The sequence below is a fragment of the Polypterus senegalus genome, chromosome 15, assembly GCF_016835505.1.
Source record: "Polypterus senegalus isolate Bchr_013 chromosome 15, ASM1683550v1, whole genome shotgun sequence".
NCBI lineage: Eukaryota > Metazoa > Chordata > Cladistia > Polypteriformes > Polypteridae > Polypterus > Polypterus senegalus.
In genome coordinates this window covers 21,940,804-21,966,684 of record NC_053168.1, presented here as the reverse complement: position 1 = coordinate 21,966,684, position 25,881 = coordinate 21,940,804, and the positions used below count along the sequence as shown (strand labels likewise).

At 36.5% G+C, this 25,881-nt stretch overlaps 1 protein-coding gene across 1 annotated transcript in view; it reads left to right on the top strand.

The window, feature by feature from the left end:
* The window catches only part of cpsf1 (cleavage and polyadenylation specific factor 1), an 87,446-nt gene that overhangs the window by 1,664 nt on the left and 59,901 nt on the right, over positions 1 to 25,881 (top strand). The window contains exons 2-16 of the mRNA XM_039736683.1: positions 2,567 to 2,741; positions 3,129 to 3,156; positions 3,435 to 3,568; positions 5,063 to 5,143; positions 6,396 to 6,547; positions 6,667 to 6,813; positions 7,119 to 7,258; positions 7,347 to 7,457; positions 8,630 to 8,723; positions 12,031 to 12,118; positions 14,919 to 15,041; positions 17,028 to 17,079; positions 17,853 to 17,947; positions 18,073 to 18,147; positions 20,041 to 20,121. Of these exons, the coding sequence (XP_039592617.1) occupies positions 2,598 to 2,741; positions 3,129 to 3,156; positions 3,435 to 3,568; positions 5,063 to 5,143; positions 6,396 to 6,547; positions 6,667 to 6,813; positions 7,119 to 7,258; positions 7,347 to 7,457; positions 8,630 to 8,723; positions 12,031 to 12,118; positions 14,919 to 15,041; positions 17,028 to 17,079; positions 17,853 to 17,947; positions 18,073 to 18,147; positions 20,041 to 20,121 (1,545 nt within the window). The 5' untranslated portion in view covers positions 2,567 to 2,597. The remainder of the gene's footprint in view (positions 1 to 2,566; positions 2,742 to 3,128; positions 3,157 to 3,434; positions 3,569 to 5,062; positions 5,144 to 6,395; positions 6,548 to 6,666; positions 6,814 to 7,118; positions 7,259 to 7,346; positions 7,458 to 8,629; positions 8,724 to 12,030; positions 12,119 to 14,918; positions 15,042 to 17,027; positions 17,080 to 17,852; positions 17,948 to 18,072; positions 18,148 to 20,040; positions 20,122 to 25,881) is intronic.

Sequence of the window (25,881 nt, the reverse complement as noted above, 5' to 3'; positions counted from 1 at the left end):
GGAAGTTGAATTGTTTTGTTGATTTTTGGTTTTTAACAAAGAAACACTCCTTTAATTCATACACAGAGTCTTCTATTGTGTGACTAAGCTATTTTCCTTTCTGGTTCTTTTACGTTTATTTTGTAATATTTAATTGTTATTTTTTAAATTATTGTATTATTATTTCTCTCTCTCTCTCTCTCTATCTATCTGTCTGTCTGTCTATATTTATATAGGTTCATTATATATGTATTGTATATTTTAATAGTATATATATGTGTGTGTATCTATATCTCTTTGTATCTATGTATGTTTTATCAGAGTTTTCTATAGCATAAAGAAGTTGTTTTTCTTTCTGGATCTTTTATATTTATTTAATAAAATTATATTATTGTGTACAGTGTATATGAGGTATGACAATTTGATACCTAGGATGAGCCTGTAGGAAAAAATATGTGTGTATCTTTGTACTAACAGCTACATTCACCTTCCAAGTAATCTTCTTCCACAACTGTGCATTTAGTTAGATGACATTGCTTTTGCTGAAACAATTTGTCTGGAATAAAGTTCCTTTGTGAAATTACACTGGATATGAAAAATGTCTACAAATCTTCATCCTTTCATGGCAGTTTTTATTTTTGGGACGACCCAGAAATCACAAGGGCTTAGTCAGGTGAACAGGGTGGAAGATCCAGATTTGTAATTGACACCAAGCGCATCATTACTTTGGGCATTGTCATGATGGATGGTCCACTTCTGGCATCATTATTCACATCTTCTTGCCCCACCTTGAATCTTTTATGCCACTCAAAGACACTTGACTTTTTCATAGCATCCTCACCATATGCCACTTTCAACATTTCAGTAGAACTTTATAGTATGGCCAAAATCTGGGAATGAAATTGTTCAATCTCATATACAAGTTATATGTATGTTGGGAAGTTATATATGTAGTATCTATCTATCTATCTATCTATCTATCTATCTATCTATCTATCTATTATATAGTGCCTTACATATCTATCTATCTATCTATAATATAGTGCCTTTCATATTTATCTATCTGTCTATCTATAATATAGTGCCTGTCATATCTATCTATCTATAATATAGTTCCTTTCATATCTATCTATCTATAATATAATGCATTTCATATCTATCTGTCTATCATTCATTTAGTGCCTTATCTTTTTGTCTGTCTGTTTGTCTGTCTGTCTTGTTCAGAAGCCATTAAGAAGGCTAACCGAATGTTAGGTTATATAACGCACTGATTTCTGAAGTACAAGTCAAAGGAGGTTATGCATAAGCTGTATAATGAACTAGTGAGGCTTCACCTGCTGGACCTTGTGCATTTAAGAAAGCTAACAAGTTGTTAGGTTATGTAGTATCCCATTGTGTGGAGTACAAGTCAAGGGAGGAGGTGCTTTTAGCTTTATAACACACTGGTGAGACCTCACCTGGAGTACTGTGCTCAGTTTTGGTCACTGTATTATATATATAGCATTGCTAGGGAAAGTCTAGAGAGAAGCGATAAAGCTGATTCTGAGACTGAGAAGTATGAGGAGAGATTGAAGGAGCTAAACCTGTCTTAGTTTAAGAAAAAGAAGACTTAAGTGGTGACATGACTGAAGAGTTTAAAATTATGAAGGGAATTAATACGGTGGATCAAGACTGTGACTTTAAATGAGTTCATCAAGAACACGGGGACACAGTTAGACACTTATTAAGGGTAAATTTTGCACAAACATTAGGATGTTTTTTTTTTTCGCAATCCACACCACAGACAGATGGAATAAGTTACCAAATAGTGTGGTGAAGAGCAGAATTTTAGGAACGTTCAAAACTCGACTCTGTTATTTTGGAGGAATTAGGTGGATTGGACTGGTGAGCTTATTGGGCTCAATGGCCTGTTCTCAGCAATATATGTCTAATGTTCTGTTTGTGATGTTGTTTATAGTAGGGCATTTTATATATATATATATACTGTATATATAAAAAATATATATGTGCGTGTGTGTGTGTATTTTACATATATAAATATATCTGTTTAACATATATATATTTATATACAGTGTGTGTGAGTATATAAATTGTCACATACATTCTACATATCAATTCAAATAATTCAGTAATTAATACCATTTATAGATTGATGAATGAATTTATTTTTACTTACACCGATATGCATTACATCATAAAAGTGTGGTCACAATATCCTTGTCTAGATACATACATTTAGTCTAGAAGTATTTATACATGTTTGATTTTATATACACACACACACACACACACAAAACACCCCTATATTATGTATATCATTTCAAATACTTGGTAATGAATATCATTTATGGTTCGATGAATACGTACTCCAATATACAGTATGTCATATTTGTGTGGTCATACTATCCTTGCCTGAGTGGTATTAATAATTAAGCAGGTATGTTTTCCATGTAATTTATATAAGCATACTCTGAGTTTCATTGTATGTATACATGCATGTATGTATGTTTGATGTTTCGACCGCCTTTCCAGAGTAAAGCCAGTAGTGACTGTATTATTCTTTTACCTTCACTTTTTTTTTCCCCAGTTGTTGAGCGAGTGGTGCATTCCCAGGGAAGATGTATGCAGTCTACAGACAGGCACACCCACCTACTGCAGTCGAGTTTGCAGTCTACTGCAATTTTTTCTCTAGTGAGGAGAAAAATCTAGTAGTGGCCGGTACATCCCAATTGTACGTTTACCGTCTGATACATGATGTGGAGGTAAGAAGAGGCTTTTTCTTGTTTTTGAGATTTTACCTTTATTACAGGGTTTCTTTAATTGCTTTTATTGTTATAATTTATGTGTATGTATGAGTGTATATCACACATACAGAGATAGATAACTTGTTTGTTTGAAAGTTTTGAAAGTTATGTTTGAGAGTGCTGTACTTTGTAAAATTTTGATGTATATGAGTTAATGTTACTCATCTTTTATTCTTTGAACAATCGGATGTATATGAGTTAATGTTACTCATCTTTTATTCTTTGAACAATCGGTTAATGACTCACTGTTTCTGATGCTGCTCTCATTAAATTGCTTTTTCTGGAATTTTTTCTCATTGATATTCTGTTGTAATAAACAAGACTTTCTGTGTTTCTCTGTTACAGAGCACGAACAAGACAGACAAGTCCACTGGTATGTCCCAGGTTTATAAATGGGCACTTGGGCCACATCCCCCTAAAATGCATGTTTTAATTACTTAGTGTTGGAATGAAGGTTTCAGGGAGAAGAGAATGATGTTTTTAGTTCTACTTTTGTTTCATTTGTAAAAGGGATTTAATTTGACAAACACCTAGTTTGGCTTTAGCATTTGCAAATGTATTTTAGTTATGCCTGTTTAGGTTTTAAAGTATGAATTTTATTAAACTTTAAAAATGCTAATTAACTACACTTTTTTTTTTTTTTTTTTAAAGAGGGTAAAAACCGTAAAGAGAAGTTGGAACAGGTGGCAGCTTTTTCGCTTTTTGGAAATGTTATGTCAATGGCCAGTGTCCAGCTAGTTTCAGCTAAGCGGGATGCTCTTTTGCTTAGTTTTAAGGATGCTAAGGTAATAAACGTGATTATCTTTCTATAGTTGGATTTTTCAGCCTGCCTTTGTTTTACTTCTGTGTATTTTGTCTCCCTGATTTATGTTGATCGTCAGTCACTGGTGTTTTAGCATTTCTGTTGATCTCTACCATGCCGCTGTCAAGTATTGTGTTACCAGAACCTCTTTCTGTTTAATTAAGAAATGCGTCACACTCTGCAAGAATATTTCAGTAGTAAAATGTTTGGTGGAGTTACCGTTTAGATGACGAGCACAAAAGAGGTCTAGATCACCCGTGGATGCTTGAAAGCCATTCCCAGCCAGGCAGAGTTAAAAAGGATACTAAAATGCTTAGTCACTGGCACTCAGTTTAAGCCATTTTCTACCTTCTAAGCATTACTGCAGAGTTAGGCCCTGGAGCCCTAAACTGCACTGTCAAGTCCAAAACTCCATTGGTCAGCCCTATAAAACATGAAATTATCTGTTGCAGTGAGCTAAACACAAGTAACATTTAAAGGGGGGTTAATCTGTTGCTTTATGATTATTTTTGTTCAAAAAATCTTTTTAAAATACTGATTTTTCTAATATTTAAAATAGAGACTGGTATTTGATTTTTGTATTGTGTGGCCCTGTCTGTTGTTATAGAACATAGAAATCTGACAAACGAGAGGAAACCATTAGACATATTTGTTTAGGTAATAATAGCTAAGCTGTCCCAGTATCTCATCTAGATCTTTCATAAAGGCTGTCAAGGTTTCTGCTTCAACTCCATAGCTCAGTAGTTTGTTCCAGATTCCCATAACTCGTTGTGTAAAATGTGAAATAAAATGTATTATTATTATTATTATTTTCTGACTTAAGTCCTAAATGCATTTCCCTATAATTTCCACTGGGGTCCTTAAGTATATGATTCACCATTAAGTTGAAAGAATTCTGCTGGATCTACATCATTGGTGCCTCCAAAGAATTTTGAAGTTTTAGATTAGGTCCACATGTAATCTCTGATGTTTAAGATTAAACAGGTTTAATTCTCTGAGTCCATCAGAGTACAACAAACATCCTTAAGTTCTGGGATGCTCCTGGTTGCTCTCCTCCGCACAGCTTCAAGTGCTGCTATGTCTTCCTTGTAATGTGGTGACCGGAACTGCACACAATACTATGGATGTAGTCTTAGTAGCGCATAATATAGTCTGAGCATAACCCCCCTTAATTTATATTCATCAGTTTTTATGATATATCCTAATGGCTTCTGCAGTTTGTTTAGATGATGAAAATGTCTCAACATAAACCCCCAAATCCTTTTCAGTGATCCCATCCTATGCTGTCACCCATCTTGTATTTATAAGCTAAAGTTCTTTTTGACCGTATCTAGCACTTAGCACTTTTCTGTGTTAAACTTCATTTTAATGGTTGAATTTAATAATTTAAAAATTTTGCCCTGATAATCCTCTTTTGAAGTATCATACCCATCCAGAAGCTTCACTTACTATTTTTATTAAATGTTTTCTGTCACAGCTGTCAGTAGTGGAGTATGATCCTGGAACACACGATCTGAAAACTCTTTCACTTCATTATTTTGAAGAGCCGGAGTTGAGGGTTAGTAAGACATTTTTCATATGATATTTAGAGGTGTAATAAATAAGGAATGAGTTTTTAACACAGTCTTATAGAGAAGAGATTTTAAGTTTCAAAGAAGGTTGTTTATTTTTCTATATTAAAATACTAGGGGGCTTCGCTTGCAAATCCCCCAACCCCGGCCTGCGCTATGCGCCAGCCACTTCACATCTCTGCCACTCACATTGTGAAGAGGGGGGCTGAACGAACCTCAAGGAGACGCGGTCGTTCCTCCAAAACCCCCTCTTAAATGGTGATACAATGGGAAGTACTTTTTTTTTTTTTTTTTAACCTCCTCTTTGCTCGATCAGCTGCTGGCTTGCTGCCGTGCCGTGTGATCTGCATCTCATGTTGGCGCACCTCTGTCATATCACCAATGTCCATATATTTAATCTCTTTTCACTTTTATCTTTTCATCAATATCACATTGAATTTTGATTCTGTGTTTGGAAATTAAATCGTGACAACGCAACGTATAACTGGCCGTGAGTGAATATCGTTTCTTTCTCTCTCTACAAGAAATATCTCTGACAATAGCATTCACATAAATGAGGAGTGATTTCTCTCGCGGGATTTCACTTTCACCAAACAACAAATCTTTTAATTCTCACAGATACGCCTCTTCATCGGGAAGAAACACTACTTTTTTTTCCTGTGATGGCAACGCGAATTATAACATCTACAAGTCTCCGACTTAAAGTTTAAATCCGAACAATATATTTGATCCGTTTTCACTGTTCTGTTATTTCACCGAGTACTAATTTCCATTTGTTTGCACTAATGTGATCTTAACTATGCCTTTTTTGAGACTTTCGAATTTTTGTACTTCCATTATCTCTAACCTGCTCTGCATTTGTAGCGCGACCAACATTTTTTGATTCTTTACGATGTTCTACTTTGTCATCTACTCTTTGTTTTATTTCCGGCCTGGACGTGGTTAAATCGCTAGGTACAAAGACTTGTCTCGTGGGACGTGAAAGTGTCTCTCTGAGAAAATCACGTCTCGTCTCCTTCCAACCTTCCAAGATTTTTTTTTATAATAGAGAGATTTTGGGTTATAATTAGTCTAAGGGTTGTAGCTTACAAATGGAATATTATATTTTTTAAAAATAATTTTAAATGTACTTTTTTTCTGTTTTGTATTTACAGTGGATAATATGACTAATTTGCTTTTACTCGTGTCAGTTATCTAAACATATTGTAATAACAAGGTTTTCTACATATGTTTGTGCAGGATGGATTTGTGCAAAATGTCCATATACCGATTGTTCGAGTGGATCCAGAAAATCGTTGTGCAGTTATGCTGATATATGGGACACGACTAGTTGTTTTGCCTTTCAGAAAAGACACTTTAACTGATGAACAGGAATGTGTAGTAGGAGAAGGGTATGGTGACATTCTTCTATTTTATTTCACCACATTTTCATTCAAATTCACATTCTCACTCGGACATTCAACTTGTAACATCTACATATTAAGTAACATTTTCTTTTTTCCCTCTCCAGGCAGAAATCTAGTTTTCTCCCCAGTTATATTATTGATGTCAGAGAGCTGGATGAGAAATTACTTAATATAATTGATATGAAGTTTCTGCATGGATATTATGAGCCAACTCTGCTGATCCTCTTTGAGCCCAACCAGACATGGCCAGGGTAAATGTTATTTATAAAGCCCAACATTCATTTAATAAAAATATTAGTTGCTTGTTAAACAATAATCATTTATAAGAACAATTATATTGCAGTTAGTATCAGTCATCAGGATATCTTAGATTACCATGTATTATACTTGGCTTATCTGCTTTAGTTTTATTTTCACTTGCTTTTAATGGTAGATTATTTATAGTTGGTACCATTCAGAAGGGTTCTTTAATTGCACATACAAAAAGTCAAATATTGTCACTAAGAAATGGGTTTGTATTTTTATAATTTAAGTAAGCGTTGCCTGTATCTTTTAGACGAGTTGCTGTCCGACAAGACACCTGCAGCATTGTTGCTATTTCTCTCAATATCATGCAAAAAGTCCATCCAGTCATCTGGTCGCTCAGCAACCTACCCTTTGACTGCACTCAGGTGATGGCAGTTCCTAAACCAATAGGCAAGTAGGGTCCTTCTACACCATTTTCAAAATTCAGAATAAGATAAGGTAATGACAGCATAAATGTTAATATTATATTCCCTTGCAGGTGGTGTTGTAGTGTTTGCTGTAAACTCACTCTTATACTTAAATCAGAGCGTTCCTCCCTATGGTGTATCACTGAACAGTCAGACTAATGGGACAACTGCATTTCCCCTGCGTGAGTATTGTTATCATTGGAAAGAAGTGGGTACAGCTGGTAGATTAGTGTTTGTGTGGCTACCAAATATATGCTGTGTTATGCCTTGGGAAAAGTTTTCACCTTTGTCCTTATTAATACCTTTTTTTTTAGACTTCTTTCATTAATGAGTGTAGCAAATGTTTAATATCATTTAGAATTTTAAAAATGTTTATGCTGTTACATATTTTACTTCAGTTTATAAAGTTTTAACTTACTTTGTGTAATGCATAGTGTATAGCTATTATTTGAAAAGATATGACGACAGTTATTAACATTTACTATTAAATCTCTCACATTGTAAATCCTTCACAAGTACGACTGAAATTTCAAAAATAAAGAGTTTTAAATCTTTTTCTCAACGAAGCACTCTGGTTATAGGTGTATTCCTACTTTATAATCTGATACATTGAGCTCCCTGAAACCCAGTATTTTATTAGATGGTTTAAGGGAAGAGATGGGTGCTGACTATATGATATGTTACGTATTTAATGTGCTTGTGCAGAGCAGTTAGTATTATAATATTTTTCTATAAAGAGGCACATATTTGACATTCATAAATATGAAATTGTGCTTGGAATTTATAATCTACCAATTCATAGTAAAGCTTGCTTTTCCATTATTTTAGTGGAGTCGTTATGTATTCATATATACATTTTCAGCTATATATGTATTTAGAGTGCTTGCATAAATGAAATTTCCCACTTGAGGCAATAACATTGAATTGAATTTAAACCTCTTCTAGAGTATTAGCTGCTGTATTTTTCAGGGTGTTTAATGATTATGAGTTAATGCTTGCTACTTTATAATTTATCCATTCATATTATAATTTATCTTTCTGTTCATTGGCAAAGTCAGTTAAGAAGCATTCACAGAAATTAGTATATAAATGTTCTGAAAGGTAAACATTTTAACAGTACATGAGAGTATATTGGGAAAGTTAAATTATACAACCATTTTGTGTTTAGCGTAACATTCATTTTGTCTCCTCTTACAACAACAAACTTTCGTCCTTAATTATACACTAAATGAAATCGTATCAATTCCTTAAAATCTTATGGGTTAAATGAGTTTGTCTCAATAATGTTCTAATGAAGCAACTGATTTATAACTTAAAGTAACACCTGGAATTTTTGTTTTTTCACACTGCCTAGGTGTTCAAGAAGAAGTGAAGATAACATTGGATTGCTCACAGGCTACTTTTATTGCATCAGACAAAGTGGTCATTTCATTGAAAGGAGGAGAAATGTAATTTATTTAATTACTTTGGACAGTCATATATCTATTAGACAGTCATTTTAATGAAACAATGCAATGACCTAAAGCTCTGAGTGAATGTGACCTTTATTTATTAGATGGGGCCACGTCAAGCTAGATAAATTCATTTGTTGTTGTGTAACGGTAATTTTAATCTGGTGCCCTAAAGAAAACAACAGAGGGAAAAATGTGTTTGTTTTTCCTTGTAATTAACTCAGTTTCTTCCATGACATTGCATTTTTCAGCTTCTGGTGTTTTTATGTATAGTGCAATAAATACAAACATTGTATAGGAGTATATATCCATTCGTCCATTCTTTGATCCATTTTTGAACTCACTTAATCCAAATGCATTTGTAGGGGGCTAGCGTTGGAAATAGTAGGGGTTGATCAAAGGCAGGGACCAGTACTGGACAGGGTGCCAGTATACTCATGCACATGCCCACACTTACTCACAGTTTGAAGTCAGTATATTTATATGTAACATGCTAAGGGTTGTCTGTTTGTCACAAATCACTTTGCCATCAACCTTGATCTTGGTCATAATCGAGAGTTTAAGCCTTACTCCACGTAATATGACCCATGAAGTGGACATGCAGGACTACTTCAACCACATAATTGGGTGTTGGGTCCTTCACATGGCAAGATGCGGTGTGACCTGGTGCATAGCTGACAGGAAAAAACAGCCGAACATACGCATGCTATGGCTGTACTTCTCATAGCAAACGTTGTTTGGCCACACACATGTCTAACAGAAGAACAACACCAGTTCCTTGCATGCACTCGCCATAGTTGACAAGAAAGGAACACTGGCGAAACCCGTTGATGATGAATCACATTGCACATGCCATGTAAAATACCACGATTGATGGGCAACTGATCACATTCAACCCAAATTCAAGTCAAACTCCCCATGCATAAAACAAGTCATAGTAAAGGTGACGGCAACCTTGGCAATGTGACCTGGGCTGCTGTGTTTCGTTACCGTGACGTTTCCGTCTGCCCATTGCACATTGCACAGAACACATTTCTGTGAGAACTGGATGTGCCAATGTAAACTATGTCTAGCAGTGTTTAACTCAGTTAAGCTACGTCTAGAAGTTTTGGGATGTAAGGAAGACATTTTGAAAATGCCCATTCTTCACAAAGATGCTAACTGAACTGAGAATCTAACCCAAACTGTGGTGACTGTAGGCAGCAGTGTGAAGCATTGGACCACCATACATCTATAAGACTATATTATTCATATGTATCTGCATATATTAATTAATTCTTTGCATTTATATAGCGCTTTTCTCACTATTCAAAGTGCTCAGCAATTGCAGGTTAAAGGCCTTGCTCAAGGGCCCAACAGAGCAGAGTCCCTTTTGGCATTTACGGGATTCGAACCGGCAACCTGCCGATTGCCAGTGCAGATCCCTAGCCCCCTATTACATTTGTATTTCTGGTTAAATAATTGTAAAACCGGCAAACACATTGAATCTATCTATCTATCTATCTATCTATCTATCTATCTATCTATCTATCTATCTATCTATCTATCTATCTATCTATCTATCTATCTATCTATCTATCTATCTATCTATCTATCTATCTATCTATCTATCTATCTATCTATCTATCTATCTATCATTATGTGAAAAATACTATGTTGTTGTTCTTGCTGCTAGTAATTACAAAGGCTGACTTGTCAGATAATATATACCTTGTCAAGGTTCTGTTTAATTCAGTAATAACATTGACTAGATTAGTTAGTTGTGATGCAGCCAGAGGTACATTAATTGTTTACTTTTTTGATCAGCACCAATCGTTAAAAAATAAACTGTTGATTCCGTTTTTATCCCATTACATACACAAACCTATCTCATGGGAGTACAGAGAAATGGAGCTCTACTTTGTTGACTGAAGTTACCCTGACCCTGTAGAGGAAAAAGTGCTATAAAATATGTGGATATGTTATTTTGGGCAGAAGCCTATATGATTTAAAAAGTATTGTTTACATTTACCTGTCTTTAGGCAAACAGCACTCAACAAGAAGCTACCCTATAATATGTCCTTCAATTAACTGAAAGATGTGAAATTATTTATTCTTTAAAAAAAATCTCAAAAGCAGGCAAACAAACACAACCGCTCCTTTCAGTTCAATTCAAGTGGCAGCATCTGTTTAAATTTATATGATGTTTATATGGCTTTCAGTTTTTTTTGAGAAATATTGGATTTCAGATTGAAATTATAATTGCGCTTTTGGAAGTGGGCATTTGTGTATTATTTTTGAAAAATATGATTTTAAAAATCTATATGATCCAGATTCCTGGGTTTGAGTTATTAGATTTGACACTTTTCTACCTGTGTCTTTGTATGTTTTCTTGCACTTACCATTATTTTATATAATGCATTTATTCTTTTCAAGTTGTATGCTTTCACACTTATAGTTATTTAGTTTTTACTGTCTCGTATACAAAGTATAGCGAGAGAATTGTACTCGTCCAAAGATTCGATGTCGAGATTTTGATGAATCTCGATATTTTAGAACATTTTTGGAATTGCGTCTCTGTGTTTAAACCTGATAACTTGAGTTTGCTTTCACTTAGGTCAACTAAATTTTGCATACAAGTATAAGGTACAAAACGTAGATTTCTAGCAACTTTTGGGCTATTTCCGTTAACCAGAAGTGGTACCTTACCTTTTATTCATGTAGCTGCAGACTCCGATTTATTCAACTTTACTTTTATAATAATTGTTCAATATATTATTAATTTGATTTGAGTTGTTGTTGTTGGTTCTTTAATGTACTTAATATAAAAATATAATCATTGTCTTTGAGGTTTACTCCACAAATATCCATCACCATATCCAAGTATATGAGAAAGTCGAGGGGAGAGCACTCCCGATTTTTTCCTTCAGGGTTTAGGCTTGCAGTAAAATGTTAAATAATTGTGCTGGCTACTTACCAAACAAAAATATTTTCAGATTTTTAAGAAAAGGTAGTCTTTTGTTCTGTTTCTTTTACATCTTTAAAGTGATTTTCATTTTTATTTCCTTTAATTTTGGCCCATTTATTTGAGACTTCATTTGTGCACATTTTAAAAAGGTAACTAACCACAATGAATTTCTTCATGTGTTTTTTTCTATTTGGCAGCACTCAATAGAATATACAGTAATTTTTAGTTGGGCTGACTGTTGTCAAATATTGCAAATTGTTACCATCTCATTTTAAAACTTATCTCTTGTTTTTCATTTCATTTGTCAGCGCTATCTGCTTGAGGCGATGGATATGATTTTTCTTTTTCTTTTATTAGTTATGTACTGACACTCATCACTGATGGAATGAGAAGTGTGAGAGCATTTCACTTTGACAAAGCAGCTGCCAGCGTTCTTACAACATGTGTAAGTATTCACGAAGATGGTTAATGTTGCATGGGTATATGAAGATAGGCTTTATTTCTGAAAATGTGTTTGAACAATTCTTAGAAGACTTGTACATTACTGTATAGGCTGTGTTGAGCTTAAATGTTTTTGAAAATAGTTTGCCTTTGTACAGTTGTGTTAATGAGAAGTCAAGCAAAACGTCACCTTTTATTGGCCAACTAAAAAAATTACAATATGCAAGCTTTTGAGGCAACTCAGGACCCTTATTCAGGCAAGATGTAAGTCGTTTCGCTTGACTTCTCATTACATTCATAATCGCAAACACAGTACAACACCCTAGTACTACAATTGTGTTAATAGCTTGCAACATCTGTAAACTGATGTGCCACTGTTAGTAGTAGTAGTGATATTTTCTACATGGCAAATAATTTACTTGTAGGAGTACAGTTGTGGTCGGACATTTTGTGAATGACACAAGTATTGGTTTTCACCAAGTTTGCCGCTTCAGTGATTATAAATATTTTGTCAGATTTTTCTGTGGTACACTGAAGTAGAATTACAAGCATTTCGTAAGTTTCAAAGGCTTTTATTGACAAATACATTATATTTAAGCAAAGAGTCAATATTTGCAGTGTTGGCCCTTCTTTCTTTTTCAAGACCTCTGCAGTTCACCCTGCCATGCTGTCAATCAACTTATGGGCCAAATCCTGACTGATGGCAGCCCATTCTTGCAGAATCAATGCTTGGCGTTTGTCAGAATTGTTGGACTTTTGTTTGTCCACCCACCTCTTGAGGATTGACCACAAGTTCTCAATGGGATTAAGGTCTGGGGAGTTTCCTGGCCATGGACCCCAAATTTCAATGTTTTGTTCCCTGAGCCACTTAGTTACCATTTCTGCCTTATGGTCCGGTGCTCCATCATGCTGGAAAAGGCCTTGTTGGTCACCAAGACTGTTTTAGGATGGTTGGGAGAAGTTGTTCTCAGAGGATGTTTTGGTCCCATTCTTGTAAGTACTGTTACAGTCAGAAGTTTTTTGATCGAAGCTAAGTTATCAGTAAGAAGCCCTCGTAAATCACCATTATTGAAAAAATGGCTTTTGCAGAATCAGTTCCAATTTGCCATGGAACACATCGATTGGCCTAAAGAAAACTGGAGTAACATTCTTTGGACTTATGAGAGTAAAATTGATTTTTTCGGGTGTAGCAGTCATTGACAGCACGTCAAACGACCCCCAGGTACTGAATTCAAGACAGTGAAGTATTTTGGCACAAAAATCATTGTATTAGGATGTTTAACATGCAACAGTGGAACCTTGGATTGCGAGCATAATTCGTTATAGATTCGTGCTTGTAATCCAAACCACTCGTATATCAAAGCAAATTTCCCCGTACGTAGTAATGGAAACTCGGAAGATTCGTTCCACAGCCCAAAATGATTCATATTAAAATGATTAATACAAAATATAAAGTAAAAATACATAAAACAAATTAACCCACACTTTACCTTTGAAATGAATCCTGGCTGGTGTGAAGGAGACAAGAGAGAGGAGAAGAGGAGGAGGTTATTGTGTAGGACGACTTTCACTCTAACTAACGGAATTACGGCTATCTGTTGGCTCAGTGGAATCTTCTTCCTTTTTGCGACTTTAACAAGGAACCTATCCAAGGACAGTTGCTTTTGCCTGACGAGTCACTATACTTGGACTCAAAATTTTAAAAAATGGTTTACGCACTGTATGGATTTTAAAGTCTTTTGGGATTCCACCAAACGGTACGACGCGTGGAAGAGTGTCCCGAAGCAACCGCAGGCTCCCGGGGCTGTATCAGTTCACTGTAAAAGTGAATCCGAAAAGATGCAGGGCATAGTATTACTTAGCCACTAACCTGGCCATGACCCTGCCTGATTGCTGTGTCTCTATATAGGAGAGTGGCAGATCCCGCTACAATAAATAACCGTGCTGTTCCTGTTTCACGCTGAATAAAGCTGGTATTGCTAAAGTACTGAGATGCAGTTTTGGGGTGCAAGACAGAGACTCAAACGTTACAACACACACATGGTCACCATGCTATAGTAAACAATATCCGCTTGTACGGATGTTGACTATATGAGTGAGGCAAGCCAACTGAGACCGAGCATGGGAGGCGATTACCCACAATCCCACAGCGAGAGAGAGAGAAGAACCATCAGTTCAGTTGTGATCACGTGGCACTTGGCAGACAAAGCATATACGTACTACTCATATTGCTCATCTTGCAAAACACTTGCAGACCAAGTTACTCGCAATCCAAGGTTTTACTGTACGTTGTTGAGCCTATTTATCGAGGGATCATGGATTAGCTGAATACATCAAAATACTTGAAGAGATTATGTTGCCACATGCCCCTGAAATGGGTGTTTTAACAAGATGACCCCAAACACGAGTAAGCGAGCAACATCTTGGTCCCTGACTAAAAGGATTAAGGTAATAGAGTGGCCAGCTCAACCCTATTGAAAACTTTTGGGGTTACATTAAAAATGCAAAAATTCACAGCAACTTGAAGAGAAAAATGTCGATACTGCTATTTTCTTGAACAGATTAATATTGATTTTCTTGACTTCCTGTAAATGAGTAACGCAGACTTGATCAGATTTGTTAATGCGCTGATGTGGAATGTTTCCACTAGATTTGAAATATGGAAATTAAAGCCATTAAAAAATATTTCACTTTTTTCAACTTTACTCATATGTTTGTACATATAATAACATCATTTTTTTTCTGCAGCATCTCATATTTATTTGAAGTCATTTTCATGTTTGTAATTTTTTGTTTTACTGCAGATGGTGACTATGGAGAATGGCTACCTTTTCTTAGGCTCTCGTCTTGGTAACTCCTTGTTACTCAAGTACACTGAAAAACTACAAGACGCTCCCATGGAAGATGGGAAGGAAAATGAAAAGCAGGTATTACTACAGCTCTTATTTAATTTGTAGAATGTGTACCACATTAGCAAAACATTTTTCTTGTAGGGTATTTGCTTGATATCTAAACTGGCCCTCTGTAGGTGACTGTGCAAATTTCAAGGTATACCTCCTGCTTAGCGGTGCATGCTCCTGTATAGGTACTGGCTTCCAGTGACTCAGAACTGTTTGAGTGGTTTTGAAAACAGACGTGTGCCATGCTAATTACAATTGTGATGTAAGGTGTAATGACTATCCATCCATCTTCCAACCCGCTGAATCCGAACACAGGGTCATGGGGGTCTGCTGGAGCCAATCCCAGCCAACATTGGGCACAAGGCAGGAACCAATCCCGGGCAGGGTGCCAACCCACTGCAGGACACACACAAACACACCCACACACCAAGCAGACACTAGGACCAATTTAGAATCACCAATCCACCTAACCTGCATGTTTTTGGACTGTGGGAGGAAACCCACGCAGACACGGGGAGAACATGCAAACTCCACACAGGGAGGACCCCGGAAGCGAACCCGGGTCTCCTAACTGCGTAGCAGCAGTGCTACCACTGTGCCACCGTGCTGCCCGTAATGACTAAAAGTTGAATTTATTGAAGCAGTTTTAAGTATACTGATTAAGAGACTACTCTGGTAAAAATCTGCATCCTGCTTCAATTTTGTAATGTATTTAGAAAGAAGCACTTGCTATTTTTTCAGTTAAATTATCTGGGGGTGAGATATTGGTACCATTTTTACTTAATGATTGTTTATCTCACGTAATTCAGGTTGTCAATTAAGGTCTACATTGGACTAGTAATGCTGGTCAAGGCACTGGAGAGTGTGTTGATACGTGGCAGTCTGGTCAGACATGCAAATAAAAATGCAACCGTATCCTCTTTACACTTGAAAGTAAACTTGAACATGAAGAACCATAAGAAGTGATAATAAGTTACTAATCTCAAAGGAGAAGCTTATGCAGAGCAGTCTCAAAGAATGCTAATTATTGAGTGGTTGCTGTAAAAAAAGCGCCAAATACATTGAAGTTTTTCAGGACACAAGCCCCATTTTGTCCAACAAAATTAACTTTGTGGTGAAAATGATCAGCTACAGAATATTTGATGAATTCTACAGCATGTTTCAAATGCATATAGTGCAATGGAAAGCTGGGATGGACTGGCTTCCTGAACAAGATGAACAGACCTTTGTCTGGCCAGAAGGCCTGGGAAGTACGTGGAGGTTGTAAGTGGATGGATGTCAGAACTGGTATGGCTGGTGTTCCTTTTCCTAGGCAGGACAGTGAACCAGGAGGACAGGGAAGAGAGACTATCTGTCAGGGATGTGTACTCCCCAGATAATGCTAGGTGGCAGCATCCCTTTACTGGATTGCCCATGTGTACACCCACAGGGCATCCTGCCAGTTATAGTCCTGTTGGGCAGCCCTACTGGGTGCCATGGGGTGGTACAAGAAGGAGCTACCAAGAGAAAATGTCCCTAGTTTGAGCGGCATCAGCCTGATCCATGCTGTGTTGTGGCACTGGAAGTGCTCTTGGGTCCAGCATGAAAGGAAGTCCGCATTGCCTTACTTTTGGAGTGTGAGTCAGAGTCAGAGTCAGGAGTGGAGAAGAACCAAAGCTTACTGGGGGAAATTTGGAGAAAAGACTACAGAAAAAAATATAAGAATTGTGCGTCTCTTGTAAAGAGGCCAGTTAAAGGTATTACATAAAATAATAAGGGTTATTTGACTCAGGATTTGTGTGTTTGTAGTCCTGTCATGGGCTTGGGGCTCTGAGATGCCTCCTGGTGGCCACAATAGGCATTTAAATGTACTGTACACTGTTAACTGGTTTAAATTGTGCATAATTTAACAAGAGCATTTTCAGTTTTAACTTGGTTGTACTAAATCTAGAATTGTATATTGCCCATTGAATTATGTTTATGTTTCTTTTAATGAAGAATGCATGACTGATTGTGACTTGTTTCTATTTACAGGAGGAACCCCCAAACAAAAAGAAGCGGGTTGATCCTTCTGGTGCTTGGGCTGGTAAGAGCAATAATAATTTCTACTTTTAATACACAAAGGCCAAAATAAATAATAATTACTAATGGCAAACAGACACCAACTCATCAAATATTCTGTTTTAAATAGCAAGAATAGAAAAATTGCATGCCTTTATGAATTTGAACAATGGTTAAAATGTTAAAATGTTGTTTCCTCCCACGGTCCAGAGACACACAGGTTAGGTGGACTGGTGTTGCTAAATTGCCCCTAGTGTGTGTGCGGATGTGTGTGTTCACCTTGTGATGGAATGACACCCTGTACAGGTGTTGTGCTTCAGCTGCCCTGTGTCCTTACCCTGGATAAGCGGGTGTTAAAAGTTGGTGGAAGGTTAGATGGTTGAAATGGCCGCCTCACAGCTGCAAGTTAAGTTACTGCCTGATTGGAGTTTGTAGATTCCCCGAGTTTATGTGGCATTCCTGTGGATACTCTGTTTCCACTCAACACTTAAAAAATGTATTATTTAAATGGCCACATTTATTTGGCCTGCCATGAGCGAGTGAGGGTGTGTGTGTGTAAAGGTGCCCTGTGATAGAGTTGCCATCGAATGTCAGTTCTTGCCTTCCACCTGATTTTGCTACAGCAGTGTTCAGCTGCACACAGTCCTAAAATGAAAAAAAGGAGCCAAAGAAAACAGGTAGATGAAACTAAAGCATTTGAATTTTTACAATCTTGAGTTTAAAGTATTTTTAAGGTTAGATAACTATATGATCTGTGTGTTATTTGCTTGACTTGCACTCTTGAACTTAATGTTTCAGGTGGAAAGGGGGCTTTGCTGGATGAGATGGATGAGATTGAAGTTTATGGCAGTGAGACTCAGTCTGGGACTCAGTTGGCGACCTTTTCTTTTGAGGTACTTGAAATATTGCCTGTGCACTTGCTTGTGTGTCTGCTTTTTATAGAAGATATACTTCACTTTGCCAGAACATTAATTCGTAAACAAGGGAAAATAAGTGTCTCTCTTAATTTTGTCTTTAGGTATGTGACAGCATATTGAATATTGGCCCATGTGCAAATGCTTCAATGGGAGAGCCTGCTTTCCTTTCAGAAGAGGTGAATATCAAGTTTTTATATTTTTTGTTTTTGTAATAACTAGGGGGCTTTGCCCCCTACTCACTTTGCTCACCAACCCCCCTGGCCTGCACTACGTGCCAGCCACATTATGTCTCTGCCGCTCGCATATGTGGATTTCATTTTCACCAAACAACAAATATTTTAATTCTCGTGGATACGCCTCTTCATTGGGAGGAAACACTACTTTTACCTGATGGCAACACAAAGTAAATGATCTACAAGTCTCCGACTTAAAGTTTAAAGCCAAACAATATGTGCATACTTATGTCATATATCACCTATGTCCATATATTCAATCTCTTTTCTCTGTTCCGTTATTTTACTGAGTAATAATTTCCATTTGTTAGTTCTAAAGCAATCTTTACTATCAGTTTTTTGAGACTTTTGAATTTTAGTGCTTTCATTATCTCTAACCAGCACTGCATGTGTATCACACCATTTTTGAACCTCTTTACAACATTCTACTTTGTCTTCAACTCTTTGTCTTTTATTTCTGACCCCACTTGGTTCAGAGAGCACAGGAACTGTGTCTAACAATAGTATTCACACGAATGAGAAGTGATTGGACCGTCGGTGTGGCTGTAAATGTTTGACAGGAGGGCGGGACCTGAAATTATTTCTCGCGGGAGTTGAAATTTTCTCCAAGAAAGTCTCGTCCTAGGATTTCCTTTTATAATAGAGAGATTTATTTATTTGATTAAATATTTTATTTATTTAAAGATTCAGGGTCAGCTTTACATACTGCCTGCTCTTTCAAAACTAGGAATACTCCACCAAAAAAAATGTGTGTATTTTTTATATTTATATTTTACTTACCCCAAGTCTTTTCTAGTGGTTTTCAATCTCCTATTTTCACATAGAGCAGTGGATTCTACTGCAAGTTTATGACATAATAGAAGCCAGTGATGACCAATGCTGTACAGTAATAGCAAATGATGTAAAAATCATTCATGGGGGAAAACAAAATCTCACATTACTCATGTTGCATAATCGTGCCAATTATCCAGTTATTTGAGCATATGTTTAAAACATACAAACATATGCTTATTTTAGAAAAAAATATTAGCAGACATTATAAACAGGAAATGTTAAGCCTCATGGGAATTGCTTTTTGAACTGTAGACAGGACTCCTGACCTATGCATGATGTGGAGAGGCAGGACCTCAATTAAAAAATGATGCTTTAGGTTTCTTGCATAAGATGTCCACTGAGAATTCTGGGAGTAGCTAACAGTATTTTAGCAACAAAATCATGAATTTTTCAAGTTTTGAGCATGTAGTTGAATAACTGACATGTACTGTACATTATGCAACACAAATAATGTGAAGATTTTTATTTTCTTTCTTTCTTCCACGAATGTTTTTCACATTGTTTGGTGTTGTGCAGCACTGGTGTCTATTGGCTTCTATTATGTCATAAAATAGTTTATATAATTTCTGCATAAAAACATGGTGATAAAACTTTTCTAGGCTATCACTGTAAACTACATGGGGTATGTAACATATATTGTAAAAAAATTACATTTTTAGGCAGAGTATTCTTTTAAACCTAGGCAAAAGACCAGCTACTTTTCTTTTGCTTTTTTTTTTAAAAAAAATATTCTTTCGTTTAATTTATGTTCCCTACTGTTGTGCTGAACTTTTCACATTTTTTGCACTATTATTTTTTTTCAAATCCCGTAGATTTTATTTTTAAATTCTTTAAGGTAACGATCATTTAAAAACATAAATGTATTATACACATCTGTGACAACTGTTATTTAAACAATACCATTAAGAGATATTGCTAATCCCGGCAAACATAAGTAATAAATTTACCATAAATGGAAATAAATTTTAAACGGTGCCATTATTTTTCCAATTTTTTGTGCAGTTTCAAAATAATCCAGAACCAGACCTAGAAGTGGTCGTTTGCTCAGGATATGGAAAAAATGGAGCATTGTCTGTGCTTCAGGTGAACCTTTTACTATGTTTTGTTGAAGTTGATCTAGTTATTATTATTATTATTATTATTATTATTCATGTACCTAACAGTTTGATAGACTAAAATGACATTCTGTATTCTTACAAAAACGTTATCAGTATCAATGCTTTTCGAGTCGTACTTCCAGCCATGAAGAATGAAAGAATCCACTTTGGCCCATTACTGAAATGAAAGCTTCTTATTAGAAACGATTTTGGTCAGAAATGGACAAGTGAGAAAAGAGGCAATGAGCTTTTGGAATTTCAGTTTAAAGTTTAGATTTAAGTCCACTCCTTTTCAGCCAGGCCATTAAGAAATTCCTGACAAGTGGACCTTGGCAAAATATCTAAAACCATGAGAATGATGTCTGCATTCTCGGCTCAGGTGAATTAGTTTCTCTGCCAGCTGTGTGGCATGCGCCCCTGTGAAATTTTTAAGTAATATATTTTAGCATAATAAATAGGTATACATTTTAAATTAATTAAATAGAAAGCATGAGATCTTTTTTTAACTGTAGCCAAAATAAGAAGGACGAAAATGTAATTTAAAGTAATCATAAAGTGAAACCTACTCTTTGTATAATTTTATTTTCTATATACAGTATTTTAAAATTAAGCATAAGAGAAAAGGATTTGCTGAAGATGATTGCTGAGATACTACAAATGGTTTAATGTAGAATGTTGTTTTAGTGTTAAGTGGTATCAGAAAAACAAAGAAACAAACAAAGCTAACAAAATTGTTCAGAAGTCAGGTATGTGAATTAAAATAGATTCCTTCTTTGAAGAACGGAGAGAAGGGCAGATTCCATGTAAGAGTGCTACCAAACTGTAAGACTTATTTTCTCTATTGCTTATACTTTAACTGTGCTATATATTAGGTAAAAAAGAAGTTGGATTATAGTATTTTGTATCACATTCATATAATTTTTATTGTAATTTGCTTTGTCTGTTTTAATAACTATGAGTAATGCTTCTTTTTAAATATTACTTTAGCCTAGACTCTGGTCCCTGAGGTTCATTGAAGACTGGTGTCAATCTAGGGATTTCATCTAAGGGTAGAGCAGGGTTAGGAAAGAGAACTACATGGATTCAGGACCTTCAGGCCTACAACTGGTAACCAAACCTGTTAAAGCCCCATCGCCAGGGAGCAGGTACAGAAGAATGAAAAATCTGAATGTGCCTCAATCTGTCAGCCCCTGGTTGACCCAGTTATACACATGACATAAATATTCTGGAAGACACCAAAGCTATTTTATAAACATGAATGATGGATACTTGTACCATTCAAAGTCTTTATTTGAGATATTCCCTTTATAAGCACACCTCAGATCATCTTAATCCCTGACATGTCGACTCCAGGTATTTTGAAAGAGTTAATACTAAAGACTTTGTTACAACCTAGATAATATATATTTATATTAGAGTATCTAAGTGTGTTATGAGAAATAAAGATTAAATTTATTTAATCTATCTATCTATCTATCTATCTATCTATCTATCTATCTAACCTGGTGCTTAGAGGTGTGCTCTGTAGAGGCAAAATCATTTACAAGACTTGTTGTCTTTGAAGAATCAGTTAAGTGCACCAAAAACCAAAACAAAGTCACCTTAGAAAATGAGCTGCATAATATACTAAAGTAAGTATAGGAGGGGAAGCTTTAAAAACACTTTGTACAATTGTTCATTTTGCTCTGAGCTGCCTTACTCTTTATGCTATTGTGTTAGCCTCTCTGTAATGGAAAAGCAGGTCCAAAAAGATAGATGTGGCACTAACCACATAATCATAATAAACGGTTATGGGGGGATATAGAGAGCTGGAGCGCTAAGAGTGCTGGATAGGCCTATGTTAGTAGATGGTTAATTGTGTTTTGTTTTTTGGTACAGAAACATTTGAATAATAAATCAGAGCATTAAGCAATACTGATTAAAATGTTAATTTAAAAAATGGCCAGGAGTATAAAGAATATATGTGGAATCAACACTAGTCCTAAACGACCCATAGGTGAAACCCGTGTTAAATGGGTGGACTAACAGTGTTAGTCCCCCTGGCTTCACAAGCTATCCAAAGCTCCAAAAATTTCATTGGTTAGATAGTTTCTGTCTGCCCTTAGTTACGGCTGCAGTGTTTTTGACATAACTGCTTTGTCAAAAATATTCCGCCTCATTAGTGACCTTTAGTTAAGATAATAAAAAAGAAGAGACATAGAAAATAGATATTATTTTGAACTAAACAAAGGTTAGGAAGGCATAACAACCACATCAATGCTGACAATTCCAGCTCCTCCCCAAAAAAGCACTCCGTCAGTGTTCTCCTGAAAAGAATATTCCAGACTTCAGCTGCTCTGCCATCAGGAGTACTTATAAGCCATGTGGAAGAAAAATAAGCCACAATATTTAATTTAACAAAAGGAGCTCTTAATTAGCATTAGTGCTGATCCAGAACTTTAACATCTAAGTCCTGAATGCCCAACTAACACAGTGTGCACTCTAGATAGCTTGAGAATCATCCCCCCTTCATTTCCAAACTGCTTAGTGTATACCGGACAAGAGTGAGGTCATGTCTGGAGACTTTTTGGTGACTGTTAGTTAGCAAACTTGTTATCAGCTTTATTGCTTACTCAGTAGCAGCCTGTCTTTAAACTCCAAGATACTCCTTTAAATAAAAAACAGGATGCAAATCACATCACCTTCACATAACACTAATGACCGCCTATTGGAATATTTTATGGGTATGGTATACTTAATAAGTACCAATGAAGGTACAGATTTGGTAAAAACATACAGAAAATAGTATGAAACAATTTATCATACATGGAATCCAGTTCATTACTTAACAAAATATAATTTGCTAGTGATAGTATTTAAAGTTAACAGAGCAGAATACAAACACTGAATTGAGATATATATCCACATACATACAACATAAATTGAACATATATTCTTCCACAGCAAGAAACTTGTGAGGATTATAGGTGGGAGCTGGATACAACAACTGGTGGAAAGGAAACAAAATGTCTTCCCGAGCTGTCAAAAATAATAATAATAAAAAAGTTCATTGGTATTTGCACCACCAGCACTAACCCAATGCTTTTTCAGTATAGCTGGGAAAATTGCTGCTCCAGAAAGATCAGGGTTAAAGCCATTAAAATTAAGACAAAGTACTGGTTCTCATGAGTACCGTATACATGAGTGCTGGCCAAAGAATACAATCCTTTTCTCTTTGGCTAGGATACACAAGATTTATCTGCAAGTCATGGTTTAGAGCAGAGGTCCTCAATCACAGTCCTGGAGGGCTGCAGTGGCTACTGGTTTTTGTTCTAACCCAGTTGCTTAATTAGAAAGCAGTTCTTGCCAATAATTTAATTTCATGACTTGCTAGTGCTTTAACTCTGTTATGTCAGGTCTATTCTAATATCCTAGATTTTCTTCCCCTTTCTACGGATATCATCCAAATGATTTGAAGGCTAAAATGGAGGAGTAATTCTCAGTCCTTCACTTTTTTCTCTTTATTTTCCTTCCAAGTATTTAATTAAACCCTATAGTGCATGATAAATACACACAGGAGTAAATGGTAACAAGCTAAATGGAGAAATGCTGGTCTTTTTTGTCATTTGAATGTTATTGCTAATTAGGAGCAATTAAAAATCAAGAATACAGATGTTTAAGACAATAATAAATAAGGGTTCAAAATCTTAATAAGCAAGACAACTAAAGTGAAGCAGAAGTGTTACTTGAGCAATAAGTGCTTCCTATTAAGCAATCAGATTGGAGCAAAAATCCTGCAGCCACTGCGGCCCTCCAGGATCGTGATTGAGGACCCCTGGTTTAGAGTCTGTACAATAAGACACTCCAGCTCATATAATGGTGTCACAGTTTTAACACCACATTACATTGACAGCACAATTACTCTTTCATATTATTTGATCAAAATGTTGCATTTCTCTTCTTATTGAAGCAGAATAACATTTTTTTTTGTTTTAATAACTCATCCAATGAAGTCCATCTCACAGCATGAATATTACACTTGATTAAATGTTTAACAAATACAACTACTTCATCCTCAAATCAAATGGATATTTACACAGTAAAGAGGTGAAAGAGAAAAAGTTAGCCATCATTCGAGGGCCACCAATCTAATATACATGTCCTTGGAATATGTAAAAATGCCCAAAGAAAAAAAACTCCTGTTTTTGTTGCTGTGAGGCAGCTATGTCAGTGACTGGAATTACTGCTGCCTTAAGACTGTGTTTATTCTTTAGGGTAACATTTTATGAGCTGAAATTAATCTTCTTCTTTCGGCTGCTCCCGTTATGTGTTGCCACAGCGGATCATCTTGTTCCATATCTTCCTGTCCTCATCATCTTGTTCTGTTACACCCATCACCTGCATGTCCTCTCTCAGCACATCCATAAACCTTCTCTTAGGCCTTCCTCTTTTCCTCTTCCCTGACAGCTCTATTCTTAGCATCCTTCTCCCAATATACTCAACATCTCTCCACTCTACATGTCCAAACCAACGCAATCGACTTTGTCTCCCACCCGTCCAACTTGAGCTGACCCTCTAATGTCCTCATTTCTAATCCTGTTCATCTTCATCACTCCCAGTGCAAATCTTAGCATCTTTAACTCTGCCACCTCCAGCTCTGCCTCCTGCTTTCTGGTCAGTGGCACCGTCTCCAACCCATATAACATAGGTGGTCTCACTACCGTCCTGTAGACCTTCTCTTTCACTCTTGCTGATACTCATCTGTCACAAATTACTCCTGACACTCTTCTCCATCCATTCCACCCTGCCTGCACTATTTTTACCTCTCTTCCACAATCCCCATTAATCTACACTGTTGATCCCAAGTACTTAAACTCATACTCCTTCGCCAACTCTACTCCCTGCATCCTTACCATTCCACTGACCTCCCTGTCATTTACACACATGTATTCTGCCTTGTTCCTACTAACCTTTATTCCTCTCCTTTCTAGAGCATATCTCCACCTCACCAGAGTCTCCTCAACCTGCTCCCTACTATCGCTACAGATCACAATGTCATCAGCAAACATCATAGTCCAGTGGGACTCCTGTCTAATCTCGTCTGTCAACCTGTTCATCACCATTGCAAATAAGAAAGGGCTCAGAGCCGTCCCTGATGTAATCCCACCTCCGTCACTCCTACTGCAGACCTCACCACTGTCACACTTCCCTTGTACATATCCTGTACAACTCTTACGTACTTCTCTGCCACTCCCGACTTCCTTATACAATACTACAGCTCCTCTTGAGGCACCCTGTCATATGCTTTCTCCAGGTCCACAAAGACGCAGTGCAACTCCTCCTGGCCTTCTCTAAACTTCTCCATCAATATCCTCAGAGCAAACATCACATCTGTGGTGCTCTTTCTTGGCATGAAACCACACTGCTGCTCACTAATCATCACCTCACTTCTTAACCGAGCTTCCACTACTCTTTCCCATAACTTCATGCTGTGGCTCATCAATTTTATTCCCCTGTAGTTACTGCAGTCCTGCACACCCCCCTTATTCTTAAATATCGGCACCAGTAAACTTCTTCTCCACTCCTCAGGCATCCTCTCACTTTCTAAGATTCCATTAAACAATCTGGTTAAAAACTCCACTGCCGTATCTCCTAGACACCTCCATGCTTCCATAGGTATAGTTAGCAAATTTCATTGTAGATGTAAAGGTGGTGCTCCTGCTTTGCAGTAAGGAGACTAGGGTTCACATCCCAGGTGCCCCCTGCA